We start from the raw sequence: 26,491 nt of genomic DNA, 5'->3' as shown, positions 1-26,491 counted from the left end.
CCAAAGTAGGCATCATAAGATCCCTCTACAATAGAGCTCGAACCATCTGTAGAAACGACGAGGATCTCAAGACTGAAGTGGATACCATCTACAAAGACCTACAACAGAATGGATATCCAAAGAAGCTAATAAGTAGGACCATCCAAAGGACGCGTCCAAATCAAATCAGAGACGAGGCCACCACGACAACCAGACTTCTACCCATACCTTACATTAGGGGTACATCGGAACAAATCCGACGCATTGCCAGCAAGTACAATATTAGAACTGCCTTTAGATCTAGCACCACTATCAGAAGCGTGGTATCAAAGACCAAACCAGATGGCATGGTGGATACCAAAAATTGCGTCTACCGGATCCCATGTGAGTGCGGTGACTCATACATAGATGAAACGAAGCGCCCCCTAGAAATCAGAGCGAAGGAACATCGCAGCTGGACCCAAAGAGGAGAGGTTTCCAAATCCGGAATAGCAGAGCACGCGTGGCATAACGGACACAATATCCATTGGTCAGAAGCCAAGATTCTGCACAAGGAACAGCACTGGCGGAAGAGGAAGTTCGTAGAGGCAGCTTTCATTTCACAGAATCAGAGGATCTTCAGCCAGCCAAGCGTCGATATACCCAACATCTGGAAGCCTCTACTCTCAGGACAGTGTAGGATCTAGAGAGACGCGTGCCCCCCCCCCCCCCCCCTCCCCCCCAACTCTTTTTACGGATGACTTTCCCCCCCACCCTTCCACATCGCTGCACACATCTAGTATATAAGCCTATAGAATAGTAGTTTGCTGTCAGTTTACACTTGATAACGGTTGGAGATACTTACCAACCGAAACGTCGTGTTACATTAAATAAATAAGACAATGCAAGTCCGACAAGATGTTTTCACTGTACCATTGTCTACCACCTTCAAAAACAGGATATAGCTAATTGCTTTTCTTGAAGGTTCCAAGTATTTTTAAGTCCTCTTTTTAATTGCATTAGAACAAATGTTCTGGCAAAATTTGACAAAAACGTCAATAAAGGCATTATTCGGAGTATTACGTTGTTATTATTTTTAATTTTTTGTTTTAAATTCATAATTTTTTTTTATACCTAACAAGCTTTGAATTTTGCATTCAAATACGCTTTTTTAATTTAGCTTTTCGTGGAGTCATTTGTCCAAATAGAAGGTCCATGATTTCTTCGAGTAATTGTGAATTTTGATGTTCCAGCTCCTCATTAAAGGCGCGCTTTTTCGAAGCTATCGGACTTTCAAAAGGAATGGTGCGCTTTTTCATGGAATAGGTCTTGGTGGGAGTTTGAACCTTTAAATTGCTTTGATCTTCATTTTGGTCAAAATACTTTTTGGGAACAGCGTTCAATTTCAAATAGTGCTTTTTCTCAGTTCTGTAATCATCGTCGGAAAAATGTTTCTCACATAAAAGTTTTGTCTTCAGGACATCTGGAGTTAAGCCCAAAAGTATGGAGTTTCCTAAGGAATAAAACAATATTGCTTATGCTTGATAGAATACTAAATTATAAAATAACCGTCTTCAAATATGTCAAAAAAATTGGGGGGGGGGGGTTCTATTTAAAATAATAAAGTTAGGGCCATTTCCGGTTAAACCGGAAGTGACAGAAAACAACTGAATACTTCAGCCAATTCCAATTTGGCCGCTACACCCACTTATCAAATTTAATTTTTTTACTTAAAAATTAAAAAAGTTATAGGGGTGAACGAACCACTTTCCTAAGACACCCGGTATACTTATGTACATACATATTCTAGGATGCCTTAATTCCTACATTTAAAGCGTTGACTTTTAAAGATAATTTTATTTTTGTAGGTACCTAGGTTTTCTAGATAAAAATTATAGGTATGTGTATATAAATCTGGTTTTGTTTCTCTTATAAATATGTATTTATATTTATCAATTTAAAAAAAGTTAAAATCTACCTATGTGGTAAAAATGTTTGTTTTTTTACTTACCAGAGTCGATAATCCAACGTTCTCATAATTCAGAGTTTTTATAGGGAAATGTAAATAACTTTACTTTATCTCGTCTCCTATTTGCTCTACAATTAAAGTATTGGCATACCTTGCCTGACATCGTATACTTGCTTACTTTAAAACACTATGGAATACCAATTTTTAAAAAATAAACCCAAAAAGCAGTAACCCCATAAAACCGAAGCAAGAAAAACAATAAAATTCTATTCATCGAAGTAGTTATGGTACACGCATAGTAGGGCACCGATATGCGATGATAGAGCGACGGCGACGCACGGGCAAGAATTACATTCGACGAACATGTGTCGCGGCAACGCTGTTTAACGCTCTCTCGATGGACATCGGCTCGCGGGAGCCAAAGTCCATCGAGGGTATCAAAATTTTAACATTGTATGGTTTATCTTCCCGTAGTAGTATTATCTTTGACCGAACATAAACTAGAATAGAAGGATCACTCTAAGCGCCGCCCAAAATGTTGCCTTTCTCACTCGCTTTCTGATGCTACTCTTTTTTGCTGCCCGGTGGCGACTGCGTTATACAGGAGTGTCTTCAATATTAAAACTATAATAGCGTTGTGCGGAAATTTTGTACTTTAAAAATGCCGGCGATATGTTGCGTAGATGGCTGCATGAGTAAAAGGGGATATACATTTTTTTAAAAATAAAAATGGATTAGTTTACAGAAAAAAATACACGCTTTTCTTCAGTATTTCTTAAATATCTCGGAAAATTGAGATCCCACAAAAAAATTCAAAAAGTGTCAGCGATTTAGAGTACATATTTTTTTTAAATCGTGATTTTAATCTAAAAAAATGCAAAATTTTTGGTAATATTCTGTTATTAGTGGTGGTTTTTAATAGTGAAAGCTATCCGATTTATTATTAGTTGCATTGCAATCATTTGAATGATATAAATTTTAGCCACTTATACCGTCTAACCATACTTAAAACTGCATTTTTTTCGTCATTAAGGGTGGTTTTTAAGGGTTTAAGTTTCAAAATATTGATGTGTACTATAATCCCCAATGTAAAAACTATATTTATTTTGCATATTTATATGAGTTCTAGGTTGTAAAACACCTATTTTCGTTTTATTTGAATTTTAGTGGTTTGTTCTTTCATCCCCTATTTAAAAAGCAAATAATTAGGCATTTAATAAGTTTTTTTTATTTAACTGCCTTTTTATATTTCACTGTTACCGAGTTCCATATGCTGAGTGTTGTTATCACATTATTATGTAAATTTTATTAAATATTTAAAAAATGGGTATATTAACGAATTTATTATTAATTAAGTGTATGTAATATTAGGTAGGTAGTTTCTTGGTCAGTTAAGAAAAGAGCATGAAAGGAACGTAAAGCTAAGATTTAATTGTGTACATTTTAATAAACTTAATTTTAAAGCTATCTACCAAGTGTTTTTCTTACAGTTATTTGTTCAAAAGAGATACTTAATAATATTCTTTCAATTTCATTTTAACAATAATACAAAGTGCCTTTAATTTCAAAAAATTCCATATATTACACGCTGCCCGCTGCGATGTACGAAAATATTCCTTATTAAAAATGTTTCAAACACCCCTCGTATCGTAAAGGATTGCCGTCGAAACTAAATAATGATTTACGACCGCGTAAAAAAAGTCGGCACTGTTTAGAAGTCCCTACTTCAAACGGCCGCAAGAGAGTGAACCTACTGCTTGTTCTTTATACTGTGACAATAACAAACAATACTTGAATGGTATATTGCACGACATCTAGTGAACAGTTAAAATTATAACAAAATTGAACGAGATTAGCAGATTTCTACTGAGTACTGGGAGCGAGTGAGAGAGAACCATCGGACTGTAGTATTATAGGGTGTAAATAAATAAACAAATAAATGTGTGTTAATAAGTCAGATCAAATCAAATGTCAGTATTACTATTAAGACCCAAGGAATTAAAGAAAGTGTTGCTCTCAAATTGAGTTTGCTCATTAATACAAGTGTAAACCAGTGATTTGATGGCTTTATTTATTTCCAGGATTTCTAAAAGATCCAACCTTAACCCCTTTTGATAAACATGGAGCACCTCGGTATCCGCACCAGGCTCGAACCCATGTCCGGATTTTGTTATCCGTTTAATAAAAACAGAAATACCCACTAACTCATTTCTTGTTTCCTTCGATGTTTCTAACCTGTTTCCAAGCATCCCACCAGAAGATTGTTTATTATATACCCGAGAACATCTCTTTTCACAAAGCAATCTACCTACTCATATCATATTAGAAATTTGTTCTCTTATCGACAGTGTACTGAAGCAAAACTTCTTTCATCTTGATACTAAATTATATTGTCAAAAGTCTGGTCTTGCAATGGGTTGCAACTTGTCACCTTTTCTGGCAAAAGAACAAACAACATAAAACTCTAATTTGAAATTTATAGAAAACCAACTGCTACGGACAATGTTATACCCTTTTTTTCAAACCATCCAGTTAATCAAAAGCTTTCCGCATTTAACTCACTTCTCCACCGTCTTTTTAATATCCCTCTTTCTCAAAAACATTTTAAAAAGGAACTCAATATAATTTTTCAAATTGCTCGGCACAATGGTTATCCTGACAAGATTATAAATTCTCTTTATTTTAAACATCTTTACAAACATTTAAGTAAGCCACATATATACAAAAGCGATGGCGTGTACAGAAGCATATCATATTTTGGAAACATATCCCACCAGGTTGCCAAGAGTTTGTCGAGGGACTCCGATGAGCGGTTGCGTGTTTGTTTCAGAACTTCGAATAATTTGTCTAAATCTCTAGTCAACACCAAAGATAAAATTCCCGTCACACACAGATCTGGTGTTTACAGACTAAAATGTTCTCATCCTGACTGCAATGTGACAAAGCGGAAGGAGAATCGAGACGAGAGTCAAAGAACATAATAAACTCATTGAAAAGAATAGAAACCGATTTATAACCAATACCTCTTCTTCTTTCGCCAATCATATTATTGAGACTGGACATGGGTTCGAGCCTGGGGCGGATACCGTGGTGCTCCATGTTTGTCAGAAGGGGTTAAGGTTGGATCTTTTGGAAATCCTGGAAATAAATAAAGCCATCAAATTACCGGTTTACACTTGTATTAATGAGCAAACTCAATTTGAGAGCAACACTTTCTTTAATTCCTTGGGTCCTAACAGTAACACTGACATTTGATTTGATCTGACTTATTAACACACATTTATTTGTTTATTTATTCACACCCTATAACACTACAGTCCGATGGTTCTCTCTCACTCGCTCCCAGTACTCAGTAGAAATCTGCTAATCTCATATCGTTCAATTTTGTCATAATTTTAACTGTTCACTAGATGTCGTGCAATATACCATTCAAGTATTGTTTGTTATTGTTTAAAATTTGTGTATGTGTTAAGTAACTCAGTAAGTATTTTACAATGTCATAATTTTATATGTATTTTTTGTCACCGGTCAAGGAAAAAATGTCCGTATGTTTTTGAACTGTTTGTAATATATTTTGGAGTCTGATGGTGGCAAGAATATTTGCCGAAATGCATCACTCCTGAAATTAGAGGATTAGAATTTTATTTGTGGAGAAAAGACTTCCCCTACTAACTTTTCAATATTATATTGACTCTACTTCAGAATGGACTTTTTCCTTAAAATAAAAAAATTCTTTGAACTTGTAACTAAACTTCAACTTGTAACAAACACTTCAATCTATTTTTCAATTTTCTGTATTTACTTTTAACGGCAAGGTTTCTCAAAAAGCAGATTATATTAATTTTTAAGACAACACCATTTATTTTACTCAAGGAAAAATACATCGAGTAGGTATTTAAATTTTATGTCTTAGGACCCTAATAGATATAAAGTTGCTATTATCAATAATCTTGTGGATAGAGCAATCTTACTTTCTGATGACAGGTTTATTAAAGATAATCTTGAATTCATTAAATCTACCCTTGTAAAAAACAGCTTTTCTGAAAAACTTTTGCATTTTACGATCAGGAAGATATTAAGGAAAATAAAAAATATTACTTATTCGATACATCAAACTAATAATATAACCAATGACAACATAGTTAGGAATGGAGAAATAATCTACTTAAAATTGCATTTTTCTTTATTCTTAGAAAACGAAATGAGTAATATTCTCAAACAACTTAATAAAGATTTCATTTCTCTTATCAATAATAGTAATGCAATTTATAACGTTGATTATCTTACTTGTCAGATACCTACCTGTTATATTGGTCAAATATCTCAGATACTTTACAAAAGGCGCAATCAACACAAATATTATTTCAAAAATCTAAACGATTATAATTGTTTCCTTCGTAAACATACCATACTACAGGACTTATGTTCAACTTTATCATTGTTACGATCCTTCTCAAAGAGAGGAACTTTTATAAAAGATTACTTCTTGAGTCGTGTTATATAAACAAGTACAAAAATGGTCAGCAGAATATCTTGCAAAATTATCGGTTTATCCTCAACAATATTAAATAACCAAAAAAAAGACTATTCAAAGTTATACTACTACTAATTTCACTAAAATAAAAATTTTAACAATCCTAAGCGCAAAAAATGTTTTGTGTGCCATCTAGTTATTTCTTCTCCTATTGCAGGTTTTAAGTATTTGATTTAGAAATATATTTCTGTCTTGAAGGTAATTTTTTTTGTTTTTATATACGTACAATGTACATGACTGATAGATGTCGATACTGATATTGTCGTTTAATTTTATTCTATTTTTGTGGACTTTTTAAGTGACAAGACCTATACTGAACGTCTTATACTTCTGTTCAACTTCGTGTTTGTTGTTGAATGTTTTAAATTTATGTTAAAACATTTAACCGTAATTATGTAACTTTAGTTTTGTTTGTTTTTTTTTAAGGTTGGTATTTATTTATAATTTTCAAAAAGTTTAAACTTCATCATTTGTATTTTCTTAACAGCCATCTGAAGAAGTCTCAAATCCGAGACAAAAAGTCATACCATAACTAAGAAAAGTAAAGAGAAATTAAGGCTGTATTTTTAAAAACCCTCTATTTGTAAAAAAGAATATGTAACTATAGAAATGACCAGAGCAACTAAAGTGTCCAAAAATGATTATGAACTAAACACAATTAATTTGAAATAAGTGCAAATTAAAAAAAAACTGACTCTAAAAAATATTTTTAGTAGAACGATCCACAACGTTAGTCCTGAAAATTGGAAGAATGCTGTTGACCATATGTTTAAAGTGAAACCAAGTACCATAGATGCCGTGATCCTACACAGATAATTTTTCCGCTCCGTGTTTTTACTTTTAAACTATATATTTTGCATTGGTTATTATGTGTTTAGAATTAAATATTATTATACTCTATTTCAGAAGTGTGTAGAGCAATAAAACCTCATTAGGTATGCAAAAGTGGTACCTGGTGATCCACCAATATTTTATGCCACTACCTTAGTTGGGTATTAGTTTCAATGTAAAATTCTTTCTTTTCATTGATTGCAGGTAGTGCCACCCGGTTTTGGGTCAATTTATGAGTTTTGCCCATTGTTACCCACTGATAAACATTGAAAACGGTTCGCCAAAGGCGTGCAACTGGGACTTGTTTTTTACCTTATAATTAATGTACTTAAATACTATTTTATTTTAGAAAGTTACTTTTGTTTAAATGGAATAATATATTTTTTTCACAAATTTATTGAACATAATATGTAGAGTAAAACAGTTGAAAATGTCACTTTTGGATCTGGCACTTTTTGAACAGTGTATAACAATTTTAAATTATAATAGATTGTAGTCTTCTTCGTCATCTGATGAACTGTCATCACCTCTTGACATTATAATTAAAGGATCGACTGTCTGATCGATGAGGTTGTCAAGATCCCACATTTTGTCCTCTTGCTTAATTACATGCTGGACTGCTTTTCGCCAATTCTCTGGTGGCGCTTCCGTAATTCCGAACAGTAGCTTAACATCTTTCATTTTAAAAGTCGTGTTTTGTCTTGCTACAAATCGTGTGATTATAAGTCTTTTTCCTTTTCCCGAAAGTACTTTTCTACGGGTAGACAGGCCTTCTATGAAAGCTTGGCGAGCACTGGTTATATTTTTGTCTTGCCACATTTTTTGGACTATATAACCTTCGTTAATCCACGTCTCATCAAGATAAAAAACTTTCTTTTGCTCCCTGCGGTACTGCTTGATACTTCTCAAGTATTGTCGTCTCCAACAAACAATTTCGTCACTCTCCAGTAAAAGTGCTTTGCGGTTATGCTTTTCCCAGGCAAAATCCATATTTTTTAAAGTTTTCCATAAAAGTTTTCTACTTATCAACGGAATACTGTCATCTCGGCCAAGCTCCATTAAAATTTTGTCTAGGGTGGGTATTTCCTTTTTAAAATAAAAAGAGTGAACTTTTCTTCGAATTATAGATTTAGCATTTTCATCAAGGACTTTTGTAGGTCGTCCTGGCTTTTGCTTGGGAGATTCCACTTGACCTGCTACTTTTCTTTCCCGCAACAATTTGAAAATGGTGGACTTTCTAATTCCACTCATTCGAGAACATTTTTCAACAATTTCTTGCACAGTAAAACTAGGGTAATCGTGTTTTATGCAATCATGTACATTTAAAATAATAACTTTTTCACTCAGCGATAGTGGAGAATTTTTAGTACATCTTTTCGTTGGACTGAATACCTCCATTTTTTAAATATTGGGATAATAATATTGTGATTACACTACAGCGTAGCAGTGACTACTAACGTTTAAAATATGATTTAAAAGTATTTATTTAGTATTTAATCTCTTTCAAAATAAAGGCATTTAATCCGTGAAAATTAAATTCATAAATATTATAAGTACCTGCGCCTATGAACTACCACAAAATGTAGCCAAACAGAACGAAATTCCCCAGTTTATTGCTCTATACACTTCTGAAATAGAGTATAGCTATATTTGTATTTTATTTCCTAAACTTTTTAAAAGTCCTTCGGTGGTTTATGGCCTAGTTTTATTGCTATATCTATTAGATGTCCCTAAATTAGATCTACAGTAGCCCGGCCCAAACGAAGATCTTTGGTGCGAAAACTAATGTATTTGCTTTAAACAAGTTTCAAATTAAAAGAAAACGGTAGAGTTTCTTCTACTTTCCCTGTATTAACTACAGTTTGCCCAAATTGAACGTAGAAATGGTCGAAATCTACGACTTATTTTATTTCCCCTCTTAGCGACAACTGCAAGTGGAAAATCGATTAAGCGATCAATTTTATGTTTCATATTAATGCATGGGTATTTTGGCACTCAGAAAAGAAATTTGGTGGAAATTATATTTGCAATCTATTAATTAGACATAATTTAAAGGAATCGTTAAAATCAATAACTAATAGAGTTAATGAATTATAGTCATATTATTTTTATGCTTTTTTGTAAGCCTTTTAGAAATAAAGGTTCTAAAATGTTTATTTTTATATACTTTGGTAATATTATCTAATATTGATATTTGATTATATTATTATAATTATGTTTTGGATTTACTATAATCGGTAAACATCCACTAGAAATTTATAAGTATTTATCTAAAAGGCAGCAATTCAGCACTCATAAGTATTTTGTTAGCCTGAATCCACATTGATACGTGATTACGGATCCTTTGGGACCACGTGATTGCTATCAGCAAATAAGAGGCGCGAAAGGTTTCACGTACCTACGTGAAGGAAAACACGGATAGAAGTTGGTTAATTCGAACTTCATTCCGCTTTTATGGTCCATTGTACTATTTGTTTTTTATTGTTATTTTTGAGTTTTTACCATTTTCTTTGCTAGTTATTATGTACCATTCAGTTAGAATGTTGAGTTTGGGTTCGACCGGAAATTTTGGTTGAAAATTTGGAACACCAAAGTTTTTTAGTATATATGCAAGAAAACCTGAGTTTTACCTTCGAGTTTTGCGCCAATGAAAATATTTTAACTTTAGTGGCCAAAAACCCAGCAAATTAGATGACGAAATGTTGGTTTCATTCATTTATGTCAGAAAACCTCTATGGGATCCGAGAACCCCTTTAGAATCAAGGCATACAAATAGGTTGAAACAATTGTGGAAGGTCAAAACTGTAAACCCCAAAAACTCGAGTAAAACTATAATGTCATTTTACGAATACGCATGTATCTAGTGGATGAGATAAAAGTAACAAATTGACTTGACAGCCTCACATATCCGTAATTACGTATCAATGTCAATTTAGGCTTAGAGTATAGCCAACAGGTTATATTTGAAAGGTGAACAATATCTAATAGATATGAAAATATATACAATAAATTATTATATTCCTGTTTATGTTTTTTAGGTTCACGTCGTGCATTCTTACGATCGTATCGTACCATATGTGGGGCACAAAAGGTTGACCGTCGTAACGACACCTCCGAAAGTGTTTTCCACGCGTCCATCGGTTTTGCAACGGGAATACGATTGGATCGAACGCAAAGTCCGTCCTAGTGTTGGTTACTCGGCAACCAATCGCTACCTTAACTCCGATTCGGCTGTGGTAAGTCGCAATTCTACTTATTGATTTTGCAATGCTTTTTACTAAAAGGTTTTAAGGTTTGATAAACATTCCAAAGATAAACCAGACCCTTACAAAATACACTCAATGTATTAAAAATAATAAGTTTTCTAGAAAAAAACGTAGGACCTAAAATAAATTATAATTTCATATATTCGTTAATTTTCAACAATAAAATAGTATTTTCATTTTAAATTAAATATAATTGTCATATGCACAAACTTAGTTTTGCATATGCATTAATATATTTTTATCAAGACCAAATTAAATGAGCTTCTATAAAAATTTCAACAAACCTATAAGCATTTACAATTTATATTTGTATATAATCATGAAAAAATAAAATAAATCACATGAGAAAATTAATTTTTGTTCGTTAAAAACTATTGGACTATATTTGAAAAAAGTATATTTTTTGGTAATTCTGATCCTTAAATTTTACAATATAAATTTACATAATATAATAAAAAGAAAATAAATTAACATTAAATCTGTACAATACTAGTTTTAAAAGTGTAAGTTAATTTAGTAAGATAATAAAATATACAGGGTGTTACAAAATTGTATAACTATCTATTAGGTATATTTTGTTTGTGTCAAAATATTACTCTTTCTTCATATTACTTTTCATTTTATTGCTTTCTTTTCTCTATTAAACATACAATAGTTTAGAAAAGGACATGGTACCCTATTTACGGCTAAGTTTTTAGAATATTTCTATTATTTTAACATTGTATGTGAATTTGTTGAATCTTTTAATTTTAAAAGTAAATAGAAAAAAATTTTATAAAAAACAATAGTTATTAGAAAAAGTCATATAATAAATACAACGTTCAACCTTTTAATTAATAGTTTTGCCTACTCTATTTTCCTAAACTTTATCCTTTAGATTTGCATTGTTAAGAAATTTATAAAGGAGTCTCTGCAGCTCATTCCTATAATAAATGAATATTATCAAAACCACACAATTACACAATAGGCCAATTTTTTTTATTTGCTTGGTATTTAGACCAAAAATATTTTTATTTTGTGGTGATTTTTTCTATTTCTTTAAAAAGTTATATTGTTCAAAACTTTTAAACAAAATATCAAATTACATAATGAACAGGTATAAATGATAACAAACTTAGTTAGACTCTTACCTGTATTCTGACATATTTGGTGAAAAAAGCATTGCAAAATCTATTTTATAGCGGTTGCTTTTAACTTCTTTTGCAAAACATTACGTATTTGTTTTTGATTTTCTTTTGGTTTGAATTTATCATCATGCTTCCTCTCCTTTTCCATCTACGCTTGCGCACTAAAAACTTTGATTCTATTTTTGGATTTAATTAACCACATAGAAACATATAGACTTTTACACTATATTTAGTTTTAGGTTTAAAAATGTACACTTCTTTACTTTACTTAGGTTTGTACATAAATTTTTATTTTAATAGTTATTCTTCCAAATTCATTGATTATTTATGAAATAAGTAAAGGTTTAGTTAGACGAGTTTAGAGCGAAGAAGCCATGACTTCTACAAAAAATTTATTAAAGTAAGTTTAAGTCTCTCCATAAATATCATATAACCATAATAATTTAAATACCAATGTAAAAGACTATAGAAGTGATACAGTTCAACAATAAATCGTTTAAATTAAATGTTGTGAAAGAATTCAAACAATCAAATGCTATTACTGCGGTAATGCCGCCATAGAGTATAGGGATTTTTTTGCAGTCACCTTTGACGATAAATCACTTAAAATGTTATTTCAAATTTTGCAATGATAATTCTGCTTCAATGACTGCAATAAATACCACATTAAACAAGGATGGATTCAGCAAAAGTATTTACAGGAATTAAGTATATCAAATTAAACCATTTCTAAAATTTAGAAAAAACATAAATACAAACATTTTAGGTACTGCAAAACTTATACTAATATTTACTGATAATTAATGGCGACGTTAGGAATTTTATAAAATCGTTAGAGAGATAGCTAATACCGATAAACATTTTAGAAAAAAGAACCATTTTATTTATAGCTCGATCAACTTTCTCCTTATAATAATAATAAGTAATAATAATAAATCAGTTTATTTACAATAATGACAAAAAAATATTACAAAATGATTAATTTCAATTTACTAATAAATAAACAATAATCACAGAAGTAGTAGTATAATATAATACTTGTACGTGATAACTTATGACATCTATACATAATAATAATAATAATAAAACGAAGATCAAAATAAAAAATAATAATAACAATTTATTCCCGGACTTAGGTCGTGGCTACAGCTAATTTAGATTTTGACAGTTCAGTATTAAATGTCTTTTTTTGTAGGATTTGGGTCATATCTGATTCTGTATAAGACATATCGTTCAGTGTTTTTTTTGTAATAATTTAATTTCCGAGATCTGTAATTTTTTAGTTAGTTCTATTTTCTAGTTATTCTATGTATTATTTATTAAATTATTAAATCTTTCTCTGCCCATCTGATGAATCGAATCTCTAACATACATTTTAAAATTTTTATTACAACAAGTGGGAAACACAGTTAAAGATTTGTGAAATGTAATGTTTACTGTATCGCTGACTAATAGTTTTTCTACTTCGGGGTACTAATGTATGCTGAGTCTGAGCTCGAGTTGCATAGGAATGAACTACATTTTCAACAGAGATGTCTCCTTTATGTAGGTTCATTAGCGATTTCTGCATATATAATTACGGCAAATCAAATATGCCAGTATTAGCAAAAAGCCGATTGGAAGAAAATATTTTATTTTTATTATATATAATTTTTATTATCCATTTTTGGACAACTTCAAGAGAACGCATATGACAGTTTCTTATTCCACCGCATCTGCTTTCATAGGTTAAGTGTGATTATACTAAAGCAAAATAGAATATTTTCAAGTGTTCTAAATCCAAAAATTCTTTAAGTCGTTTATATTTAGATAATGACTTCTTATTTTATTTGTCACTTTAGATGCGTGTATATCCCATTTTAAGTGTCTGTCTATTGTTACGCCCAAATATGTCATTACTTCTGCTTTTGGTACTAAAATGTCTGTGTCTATCTTAAGTGGTACCATTTTTGACAAATTGCTTGCATTAGATGTAAATGTTAAGTATTTTGTTTTAGATATATTTAAATAGAGTTTGTTTATTTGAAGCCAATTCACAATGCTTGTAAAATCTTTCTCAGCTTTAACTTTTACAGATTGCCATGAATCACCAGAGTAAAAAATGGCAGTATTATCTGCGTAGCTTATTATTTGTCCCAAAATACTCATTTTAAGCAAGTCGTTGGTATATACTCCGCAAGTAATTTTTTTAAGGTACTTTTTACATCATTTATTTTGACAAGTTGCTTTCTATTGCTTAAGTAGCTTTTAGTTAGTTTATAAGCCATACCCCTAATGCCATAAGAATAAAGTCTCCTCAACTAAACATCGTGGCCAACAGTATCAAATGCCTTTGAGAGATCAGCAAATATGCACAGTGATGGCTTTGATTTATCCAAGTTGTCATATAAGTATAATCGGATTACCGAACAGATGGAGTAAATGATGTGCGCAAAATATAGGCCCGCCCATCGATGCAACCTTGGCAGATTTAGACGAGGAGAATTATGCCTACTTATTTTAAATTATTTTACCGTACAGCTTTGCTTTGTAAGCAGCTTTTTTTAAAATATAATACGGTCGCCTGTAAAATGGGTCCAAACCGATTTTGAGGTTGTGCCAGGTAATGATATAATAATCCCTTTTAGATATTTTGTTATGCAAAGTTATGTTAGTATATTGGGGTTTACCGAAAAGGGATAGGTAATCCTTTTAAGTAATCATGCCAGGTCTAACATTTAGGGTGTAATTGGCCAGGTTCATCAGAACCGAGCGCTACCTGAGCGCTGAAAGTTTTGCCTATAGTAAGGACCAATAAAAATTGTCATACCTGAGCAACAATCGAGCGCTCAGGTCGCGCTTTTTTCTGATGAACCCGGTCATTATAAAATATAATTTTATGATCATAATCTGGTTTTGAGAATTACTTAAGTAAAAAAAAAATCAAAATTTGAATATTCGAATAGCAGAAAATTCAACCAAAACGATCTAAAGACGCTCGACTAATAAAATTAAATAAAACCCCAAGTCATAAACCCTATCGAGGCTCTAGGACACACCTCCGGCGCAGAACGATCACGTGACCACTCCATCTGTTCGGTAACCCAAGTATAATTCGTTAATTGGAGAATAGCATTTTCCGTTGAGACTTTTTCTCGAAATCCGAACTGTTTATCTGAAAGAGCAGAGTATTTTGTTAAGGAAGATAATAACCGTGTCCTTAAGATTGTTTCATATATTTTTGCAATATTCGAAAGTAACGAGAAGGGTCTGTTATTAACGTTTCTTCCGAGCCATTTTTATGCAGTGGTATAATTACGCCAATTTTTAAAGATTGGGAAAATATACTAGACTCAAAAGAATTGTTTAGTTTGTAGGCTAGGGGACATGCTATCTCATTTCTTTTAGAATTTCGGCCTTAATTTCATCAACACCAGACGCCTTTCCCTTTTTGAGACTGGCGATGGTTTGTATGACTTCTGTAGCGGTCGTTTGCCTTATAGAAAAATTGTATGTTCACAATTTTGTTCGTTGCTTGGTGAACTTGTTTTTGTTCCTTTATTTCATCTGCCAACATTTTTCCAATTTCACTTAAATACTTCCCAAATTATTAAATACGATCCCATTAACACAATCCCATAGAACTATACGGCAGACTAAATTCTTCGGTATTTGTCATAGGAAAATCAGCATAGGAGCTCTACTCGTACTTGCGTCGATCGTACCCAGAATCCTCAAAAACTAAATGTTTGTGCCAGGTTGGAGATTATCTTATATAATAATTTTTTATTAATGGTTCTTTAAATGTTTAAAAATATCTAGTCTCACTACAAAAATCAGTTTCTTCTTGCTGTTTAAATTGTATCCGACGTAGATTTGGAATTGCTATACTTTCTTAAAGATGTCCCGCTCATGATACGATTAAAGTGAAAGAACTTCTTTTTCCAATCGCCTTATTAGTAGGAACGGTGATAATAAATGGTCGCTTAGATTTCCTGATTGGCCTCCAAACTACTTTTGCTTATGAAGTTGTCTAATCTACACTTACCACGGTAGTAGGGCAGTTGTTTTTATCAATGTCAAAAAAAATCAAAGGACTCTACAAACAACAACACATCTACAAAGAAATTACATCTGAACTGGTGTAGTAAATAAAAATGGCGTCCCGCCACCATTTTAAAGTTTTTCAAAATGAGCTGGGTATCAAAAAGTAGTACTTAGATTTATGATGTGTGCCAAATTTTTAAATAGACTCATCCAAAAGATAAGAGGAGAGACAATTAAGAGCCGCACTGTATATATACATTTAGAAACCAGGTTTTTCTGAAGATAGATATTACTAGCTTACTATGTGATTATTGTGTTATTAATGTGACATTTTAACCTACAGCCTTAAAATTAATCGATGCCCTGCTACATCTTCTACATTTTAAATTACTTTGTAATTTCTAAAGGTGAGAAAATCATCTTCATTGTCGCCTCAATATTTAAGAGTCACTTATTTGAGTAAAACCATTTTTGTACTAATTCTTAAGCAGTCACAAAACTCTTAAAAGTTTATTTTATAGAATTAGCACATGTTAGGTACCAACCTGATTCTTTTCAATTTCGACCTTACTAGACATAAAATTATGTAACTTAATATATAACGTAAACCAATTTAACTTATCAGGATATCTTTATCACTCTATGACGTGGTAAGCCGTTCTCTCCATCGGATCACAATTAGACTACGTCCATCTTAAAGTCTTGAATCTAAGGTTACTTATACAGGGTGGTTCAGAAATATGGAATCAAACTTCTAGGGGTTGTTCAGTGCAACAGTAGAATCCATTTGAGTATAGGAACCCATGTCCAGAAATGTGTCACTACGCCACTACGGCCCTAAGACGCGTTTAAATTTATAAAAAATATTAATTACCCAAATAGGATCTGAGGCATTTATTTTTAACTTTTGTATATGATACCATCACAACAATTGTTCAAAATGTCTTCCTCCAACCTCAATACACCGATTTAAACGCCGCACATGATTTCGGCGGACTACACTAAAAATTTGATCCTTGTTTTGAATGAATTTAAATGCTGCTGTTATTCGTCCAATTAAGTCTAGCTCTGATTCTACTGGAGTTTCGTAGACTAAAGACTTTACATGTCCCCACAAGAAAAAATCGAGCGACGTTAAATCGGGTGACCTAGGAGGCCAAGAAACTGCTCCACCTCTGGCAATCCAACGGTGCCCAAACCGCTGAGCCAAATACTCGCGTACTTGTACAGCAAAGTGAGCCGGTGCCCCATCGTGCTGAAACCACATTTGCTGTCTAACGTTTAGTGAAATATTTTCAAGGAGTTCTGAGAGAACTTCCTCCAAGAAACGCAGATAAATAGGTCCTGTTAACCGTTCCGGTAGAAGGTATGGCCCAATTAAATAATCATCAACAATGCCTGCCCATACGTTGACAGACCAACGATTCTGATGTTTTCTTGGAAAAATTGCATAAGGATTTTCTTCGTCCCAAACATGGCTATTCCTACTATTTAAAATACCGTCTCTTGTGAAAGAGGCTTCATCGGTCCACAAAACATATCGTAAAAAATTTGGTTGTGCAATGATGTGATCCAGAAGCCATTGACAAAATTGAACTCTAGGATGATAATCGGCTGCAGTCATACCTTGAACTTTCTGGAAGTGGTAAGGATAAAGTTGTTGCTCGTGTAGTACCCGCCAGGCAGAAGCGTTACTCGTATTCATATTCTTAGCGACGCCACGTGTGCTATTTGATGGTTCATCGGCAACTCGCTGAAGCACCTCCTCTTCAAATTCGACCGTTTTTACGGTTCGAGCAACACCAGTATCATGCATCTTGGTCTTAAACTTTTTGTATCCAGGATGCTGTCGTTCGGGATAACGTTCATGATACAACCGCGATGCTGCTCGTGCATTGCAGTTTGTTGCTCCGTATTCTAAATGCATATCTGCCAATTCTTGATTGGTAAAGTTTTCCATTAGCAATAAATGTTTAAAAATTGTAAGCTATAAAATTTTTAAACATGACATTGAGAATTGACATTGATAAGCGTTGATTTTAAACAATTGTTGTTATGGTATCATGTACAAAAGATAAAAATAAATGCAGCAGATCCTATTTAGGTAATTAATGTTTTTTATAATTTCTTAGGCCCGTAGTGGCGTAGTGACGCATTTCCGGACATGGGTTCCTATACTCAAATGGATTCTTCTGTTGCACTGAACAACCCCCAGAAGTTTAATCCCATAGTTCTAAAACATCCTGTAATAGGAACCAATGGAGCATGTAAGAATCTGTATTTACCGCTTTTATCGAGACTCTCCAATTTTCCATTCAACAAGGAAGCGACAAATTCGTCTCTTATTGACTTTAAAGGTTAATTTAGAGCTCGTTGGTTATTTTCTACTCAATTCTATCCTAGGAATATCTTAATAAAACAAATTAAAAAAATTTGCGCACCCCTGAAACCATGCAAGTCTTGCTTAACAATTAAAAACAATTTTGTTTTTGACAGTTAGATGTCCGTTAAGGCCGGTTGTTCAAGTAGATAATATATTTCTTCTTTATCCCCCTGAAGAAGTAGATAGCATACTCGTGAGTGAAGAACATAAAACAGTAATCTTAAAAATTTTATATTAAAAAACATCTTGTAAAAATGAACAATTTATCAGTTATTTCATATAAAAAATATCACATTCTTTATTAAATATTGTTGACATTTATATGAAATATTTATATATTGCAACGGATATCTAAAACGTGCTCTTTTTATTGACAACGTCAAATTACAGCTTTCATCTGACTCGCGTTGACTGTCGTTTCATTGTTTTTAAAGTAAACAATAAAAGTGACTAAATGTTATGAAACGTGATCCGTTATTGGTTTTGTCGATGGAAATCAATTATTTTAAAAAAACACTCACTGTCAAAGCAAGTAAGTACACAAAGCTTAGAAAATGCAAGCATTGTTTAGAATTAAATACCCTAAATTTAATAACCTAAATTAAGGTTCAAATGTAGTACAAAAGCTACACGAATAATTAACGCATTCATATCAATGTAGTTAAATTATTTGTATAATTTTAGTTCGATCCGGGTAGTATGTCATTAGAATTAGAATTATCAAAAGAGATAACATTACTTTAGATACTTCTAAAAATGCTGTCCAAACATATTATCTTGTTCGATCTTTAAAGTTACGACATAGTTTTACTTAGACGTCTTTTCAAGATGCTATATTCTTTTTCGATTAAAATAAAAAAATAGCAATTTATATTAGGCGAATCCAAAAATTGCCCTCACGTTCTTTTAAGCATTGTGAAAATAGTAATTTCTTTTAGTCAAATAAAAATTAACTAGTGAAGCCAAAAAATAAATAAAAAAACCATTAAGTGTTGCATGCCTTCTAGCTAATTTAAAATAGAGAGTGCAAAAACTTAGCTGTATTCCCGAGTATATATCGAATTCATTTTATTTGTATTTTCTTTTAGTTTTTATAACTTTATTTAATTTTTATTAAAAGAAATAATAAGATGATAAAATTAAAGAGAAAGTGATAGTAATATTTAGAAAGAAGTACTTTGACGGCTTGTGATCGGATAGCAGAAATACGAAAGATTAGAGTAAAATATTATAAAAAAAATCCAAGTATCCCAGATTTATCTAATAAATTTATTAATACCTAATATGCTAATAATTAACATCTAAATGAGAAAATCATTTTCAAATTGAAAGAAGTCATCCATATTCTCAAAGAGACCCTGATATAAATAAATCAAAGGAGAACAACACAAAGTCTCGGTCTCAAAAAAAAATTCTTTAACTTGTTTGAGTGGTGACACGTGTTTCGCTCCTAAGAGCATCATCAGACCTAAAAAATAATGTAAACAAAACCAAATAAAATTACAAAAAGACCTTAAAGTAAAACAAAAAACTATACCTCAAGAAGGTTAAAAACACACCCGACTGGGTCAAATATATACACACACTAAACGGTAAAATATAAGTTTAAAAAACTGACGTCACAAATATATAAAAAACAATAGCATAGAACTTGATTATAAGAAAATAATAAAAAGGTAAAAAGGAACTATCGAGATTTGAACCTACAACCTTGCAGCAAGACTGTTACAGTTTGCTGCGTTGACCGCTAGGCCAACGAATGTTATAACATTATATTATATATTACCAATGATTATGTCCATGCGATAGCTTGAAAAGAAAGGAGAGGACTACAAGATGTTATCAAAAATGAGTCCCGGCTCAAAATTAAACACGTCGTTAGCGCAAGTTAAAACTGAACTCTCCTTCGCTCTTGTAATCTCTAGCTTCTCTAGAAGATCCAGCTTTTTGCTTTTCTGGCAGTCATGAACCACTGCCACCTTATTGGGATAGGAAAAATTATGACTTGTTGACAATAAATGATTGGAAAACGCTGACTTGGTCTCGACAATATCGGTGGCTTTAAACTTGTTCACCAGACCTAGATGTTCTTGTACCCTTGTTGAAATTTTCTTCCCGGACTGTCACACATAAATCGTAGGGCAATCGGCACAATGCAAACTATAAACTCCCGATTGCGAAAGCGATATACCAGATACGCCAGATCTTATCCAATGGTTTAACAAAATTTCAGAGAAAATAATTTTTAAAATAAAGATGCATTGACCTGGTAGTGACCAGAAAATTATATTACTCTATCATTAACTCCTTACATAATATTAATACTTCTTTCCTCCAAATTTTGTAATCCTTGGAAATTAGCTGACATTCCTAAAGTCAAGGAAACTAGAGGTAGAGACTCTGATTGGCTGAACCCAACTTTTGATACATTTATTGTTATATACACCTAATGATAATTAGGCAGCTGGAAATAATTGTCGATTACAAAGACTTTGGCGAAAAAATGCACAAAATATATATTTTTTTAATTACTGTATGAAATACCAGAAAAATTTAATTAAGTATTTTATTTTGAAAATCGAAAATTAATATTCTTGTTCCTGTATCATCGAGAAATTTAACCGAAGCTCCAGAGAACTACATATCGGACACCGAACATCATAATTGCCTTATAGCTTTACATCAAATAATTTATTTTATAGGTCTGTATTTATTTCAGGATTTTATTTATGTATCACAATCATTTTTCGAAAGACTTTCAAACTAAAGACTATTTTGGTAAATATTTAGATATGAAATATTAATGAAAAAATGATAGATATTAAAATATGATAAGTTTGGTTAAATAATCATTTTTGTTTCATACAAAACGTTATAGAAAATGTGTGAAACAAATTATATAAAAGTTATACATTAAATTACTATAAATAACGATAAATACACAAGTATTCTACTTAAACAATAATTTTGTTTTTTTTTGGTTTTTGTTCACGAACATTACAATTTTACCTCTAAAATAATCAATTAAAAATCTTTTCTCTTTAAAACTAATTTGGCATTCTTTTGTTGTTATTTTTTTTTGTCGTTTTATTACGCCTATTAAAAGATTTAGTTAGAAATGAAACTTATTGATCTTGGTACTTATTGATCGTTAAAATGCTGACCTCCTGGTCTTTGAATCCAATGATTGGCAAGTCTGTAAGATTATTCAATTCTTGCGTTACCTTGCCACAAAAATAAAAAGTAACATTTTGTTTCTTAAGGATATTTAAAAATGTTAATTTATTGTGGAAAAAAAATCCGTAATTTATTACCATCAGGTTTAAATTTGTTAAACGTACAGACTAACCAATCCGAGGGAGCTTTACTTCTGACCAACAGCGCTGAGGTGGCTACTATGCAAACCCAGTTATCGTTCAATTTTACGTACGCGTCATCTCATTTGAGCAGCGCTGAGATCAATCTCCTTGCCGAAGGTTAATAGGCTAACTAAATCTTGCCATTAAGTGAGTAAGCTTTCATCCTTATTCAAGATTCATGAAAAAACTATACCTGAGCAGGTAAAATCGCAAATTGAGCAAACTAGTTTAATACTACTCATTCCAACTTTTTAAATAGGGAGGAGTTGATATTGAATCAAAAGCTTGTAATTGATTACATATCCCTCACGGGTCAATTTTGGCACCACTTTTATTTTTCTAACATATACTTGACTTTCATACTTATTTAGTAAATTACCATTCTCACCAATAGGCGGATGACACTCAAATTTATTTCTCATTTTCTAACTTAGATGTAAAACACTTTGCGGTGTATATCAACTCTGATTCTTTACTCATTTCAGAAATATCCAAAGCTCCGAAGCTTAATCTAATAAATCTGATCTCAGTCTGTTGATAATTTCGAAATTGCTATTGAAGGCATGATTTTGGCTTCTCTTGTATGTAAAAAATTTGGCATTTGGATTAAAAATAAAGTGCTTACTTAAATTAAAACTAATATATATTCAGAAAGACTTTTTTTAATGTAGTATATTGGCCTGTTAAAATAGAGTTTTGCAAAAGGCTTGCAATTTTTGTCCTTAAGTTTGCAACAATGGTAGGTAATTTGATCATGTAATGCTTTTATTTTAAGAATTCTAAAAATTAAGAAAGAGTGCACTCTTTTACTCTTGCTTACAAAATTGTATTATCAAAAACTCTCATATATCTTTTTAATAAACTTGTGTATCACCCTACCAACAAAAAAATTATATTTATAAAATCGTTTAGCTATAGTGCGATCAAAACTGCTTTGTAATGTTTTTTCTAATGAATTAAAATCTGCTACAGCTTTATCCAACTTTAAACATAAAATTAAAAAGATTATTCTTCAAAGCGTTCGTAAACGTCAACCACTGTTTCCGTTACATTGGCTATATAATAAAATAGTTCGTTATAATAGTTCATAAATTATTTCGTTATAATAGTTAAGTTAGTTATAATAGTTCTGAATATTAATTATTTTTAAAGCAAATTTTTTGGTTGTGTGTTTTGACTGTGATATCGCTGTCTGATAGAATTTACCATTTTATGTAAGCTTTAAAATCCCGAGACGTTTAGTATTATTGGGATTCTTAAAAATAATTTTAATTTTTTTTAAATAATTTTTTATTTGAATATCGTGGAATTTTGTAAGTTGGAAGAATGACGTCAAATAAAAATCGTAATTTAATGTCTTGAGTAATTAGGCACCACTTTTTTTGAAAATGGCTACTGTTTATGGCCCACTTGAGTGACTTCTATTTTGCGCTTAGCGAGATAATAACTCAAAACAATAAATAAATAATATTTCATATAATCATTAATATATGATAACTTAACATTTTTCAGCAAAAAAAATCTGTAAAATATAACTGTGAAATCAAGATTGCATTAATATAAGGTAAATATAAAAGTACCAATAAAATTAATGTTTATATAAGGTTTCCTCTTTGCTACAAAGAAGCAATATACCTCTATTAGGAAAATCGTATTAAATTATATTACACCGACAAGGGAGAAAGTATTTATAAAAGGGAAAATTTATTTAACGTTGAAAGTATCTTGAACTTCTAAATATCAAATTATTCGTCGGGACTCGAGGCTGAAATGGAAGTCATTGTCCGTAATATTTATTAGATGATATTATACTTTTGAGTTAAAGTGAAACCACTTTAATTTTGATGAGCATGATTACCGTGAGCATAAAAAATTGAAAAATGTTATACAATTACAATTTTTATACTGATTTGACGGTAATAAAGACTATCGAATCAATGACAACTATTACAGGCTACAGTCGAGCGGTGTGAAGTTGCCCTGCCAGGGTTGAACATGTCCAGCGAATGTCCAGTGGCGCCAAAAAACAATTTTTATATTTTTTAGCGGTTTAAAAAGCTTACCGTAAATTGAGGTTGCGGTAGGATTTTTTCGTTAAAACCTAACAAAATAGCAAAATTATATAATAACAAAATTAAATACAACAAATGTATATGTTAGAGGCATAAATTCGTAGTATAAATTGGTGTTTTATGAACTGGTGAATCCCAGACAGGACAAATGTAACCTATGGACCACAAAACACAAATATATAGAAAAGTGGTGGTTTCATACAAACTGATTAAAATTCTTCTGCTAGCGTCCTCTCGCTTGGCAACGGAAACTGTTGTAACTAACTTGACAGTTTGACGTATGTAATTGGACCAATTAAAATTGTAGAAAGGCGTTGCCAAAGGAAGGCGGGAAAATTTAAATTTTATTTAATAAGAAATCTCATAATTTTATTATTTAATCGCAATATCTAAAGCAAATGCCTAATCAAAAAGGTTACTTTGTTGGCATCAGATATAGATCAGGATAAAATAAAATTCTTCAGCTTTACTTTACATATCTAAATGAATTAATGTACTGCAATAATCAGTTAACAATAGTGTACATCGTATCACCAATTTCAAAATTGAAATAAAACAATGTTTTTCTTAATATAATGAAAAATAATTACTTATATACGTCTATTATTACGTCTATCATTAGTATCCATAATTCGGTTTTATAAGTTAATGTTTATATAAATAAATTGTTATTTAATGTTTACTAAGTTACTAATATTTACTTTACTTACTTGCTAAGTTTATATTATGTCCTCATTTTCTATTAAAGCTACTTGAGTACACTTCCGAACTTTAGCAATAAAATGATATATACAAACACCATATATATATACAGTTCAGGCATATTATTTATTCAGTAAACAGAGTTAATCTATACATCTTAGCAGTGAACAGATGTCAAAGCCTAATAATTAACCAAAACATACCTTCATGGAAAATTCAGTGGCAACCAAGATACAGTTATTGAGTATGTTCGAAATTATATATGTATAACATAATATTAGTACATTTTTCTTTTATTAGAATTCGCATTCTGATAAACTATTTTTTTTAAATTTTCCAAATAATGTGTTTCTTCTAGATTTGGGCCTCTCGGAGTTACTTACGAAAGACTGCTATGCTGTAAGCAACTAAGGATGTAGCTGATTGTCCGATTTCTTAGCTTGTGAAATTTTGGTTGGTAGGTCTATTAAGACATTATCAAGCTTAAATTGTGGAGTAAAGATACTTACCGACCAAAATGTCGTGTTTTTAAAAACTAAGATAATTACCTACTGGTTCTTAATTGTCTATCACTTACTAAAAAAAAATAATTTAAACCAACTTGTGTGTGCCCTCATCTCTGACATACGTATATTGGAGCGATGCTTTAAGTACTGTTTAATGTCTATTTACTAAATAAATTTATTTAATTTGCATACAATAATAATAAATCTCATCATAGACCTATCATTGTGGTTTACGATGAATTATTTTTCATACTGTAGAAACTGAGTGTCGAAAAAGTTTAGTAACTACTAATTTAAGAATTCTCTTTAGAATTATATTTAACTTAAGAAGTATTGTTTTATATAATATTAATATTAATAATAATGATGTTCACCTGTCGTCAGTTAAATTTTTGTATCTAAAGCCAAATTAAAACATCTATTGATTTGTATCTAAACCAATGCCAGTATAAGTCTCAAAAACCCATTTTAGTCACGATGACCGACTGTTTCAAGATTTCGGCACCTAAAAAAGGTAAAACGGAAGGCTGATAAAAAAGGTCTGGCCACTGAGACTGACTTACGCTTAGTGTGCGGCCACACATAAGGTGGACAGCAGATCGGCGAGGATCAAGGAGAGCGCATGGCAGAAAAGCGCATACTTGCTGGCTAGTAGTGGAGCGTTCAAATTTTTTTGCTATTTTCGCGTGTATTAGGTTATTCCGTATTGAGTTTTGGAGAAGTACACTTGAAAAATGGATTCTGAAACTCTACTGTTGAATTTTCGATTAAATATACTTTATTAGCAAAATATTTTTTCCTTAAAAACGATATCACCGTCACCTCAGTTCCATACTGTTTCTGTATATTAAGAATATGGGTAGAACAAAAACACAAATTATAATAACTATTCTTTTATTTTTATTACTTAAGCAGCGAATGAAGCAAAAGTCGAAAAAGGAATGAATCTTAAATATATCCCTTTTAATACAGACTAATACGGACCTAATGAATCGGTCTTTGTATTAGTAAAAACACTACGTCAGTTATTATACAAACGCATTTATATTACAGTTGCTTTCTGTTTTCATAAAGAAAGATGACGATGTGGATATTGGCTTAAACTAAATATAAACATGATAAACCTCTCCAATAATAGAAATACATTGAGTCATATTTGTTGACTATTAAATACATCTATTTCAATACTGTAATTTTGGGATTAAAATAAGCTTCCAAACCACTGACATGTGTAGTCAGTATCCGAAAAACTCTCCGTCTTCCTCTTCGCCACCTTCTCCGCTACCACCTTTATAAGTGGTCAAACACTTTTTTTCACAGTCTATTTTTTAGTACTACCTAGCACGTATATTCGATGCAAGACTGCCAGCGAGGTGCGGGTACCATCAAACTCAGAAAAGACCCGATAGCTGACATCATACCGGTAACCATCGGGGCAATGTGGAGTAACATCTCGTAGTACTATGGATATCTCACATTCTCACTAGAACAAATAATGAGCAAGCTAATAACAATCCGAATTGCCATTTGGATAGATAGAGGTATAGGACAGGTTGAAAGAGCAACGGGACGGATGCCCTTAAATGACCTTGGAAATGGAAATGGACGCTTTATACAAATTAATATGGGCGAAAGGATAATTTTAGAGATGCATATAAACTTAGTGAAACCACTAGGACAGGCTATATGACTAGGCTACACCCGCATGGTGTAAGAAACTTCCACAATATAATCATCTCTCCGCAACAATAAGAAATA

At 31.8% G+C, this 26,491-nt stretch overlaps 1 protein-coding gene across 8 annotated transcripts in view; it reads left to right on the top strand.

Moving 5' to 3' along the window:
* LOC126735053 (uncharacterized protein CG45076-like) overlaps positions 1 to 26,491 on the top strand; it is a 374,536-nt gene that overhangs the window by 78,524 nt on the left and 269,521 nt on the right. For 7 of the 8 annotated variants that reach the window (XM_050438947.1, XM_050438938.1, XM_050438937.1 and 4 more), the window contains exon 3: positions 10,331 to 10,528. In XM_050438947.1, the coding sequence (XP_050294904.1) occupies positions 10,331 to 10,528 (198 nt within the window). Of the gene's footprint in view, positions 1 to 10,330; positions 10,529 to 18,538; positions 18,627 to 26,491 lie in introns of those variants that run through there. The other variant, XM_050438940.1, reaches the window with a different exon arrangement.

The sequence above is a fragment of the Anthonomus grandis genome, chromosome 4 (assembly GCF_022605725.1).
Source record: "Anthonomus grandis grandis chromosome 4, icAntGran1.3, whole genome shotgun sequence".
In the NCBI taxonomy this organism is placed as follows: domain Eukaryota; kingdom Metazoa; phylum Arthropoda; class Insecta; order Coleoptera; family Curculionidae; genus Anthonomus; species Anthonomus grandis.
Note: the sequence above shows the minus strand (reverse complement) of the source record. Positions and strands in the feature narration are given on the sequence as shown.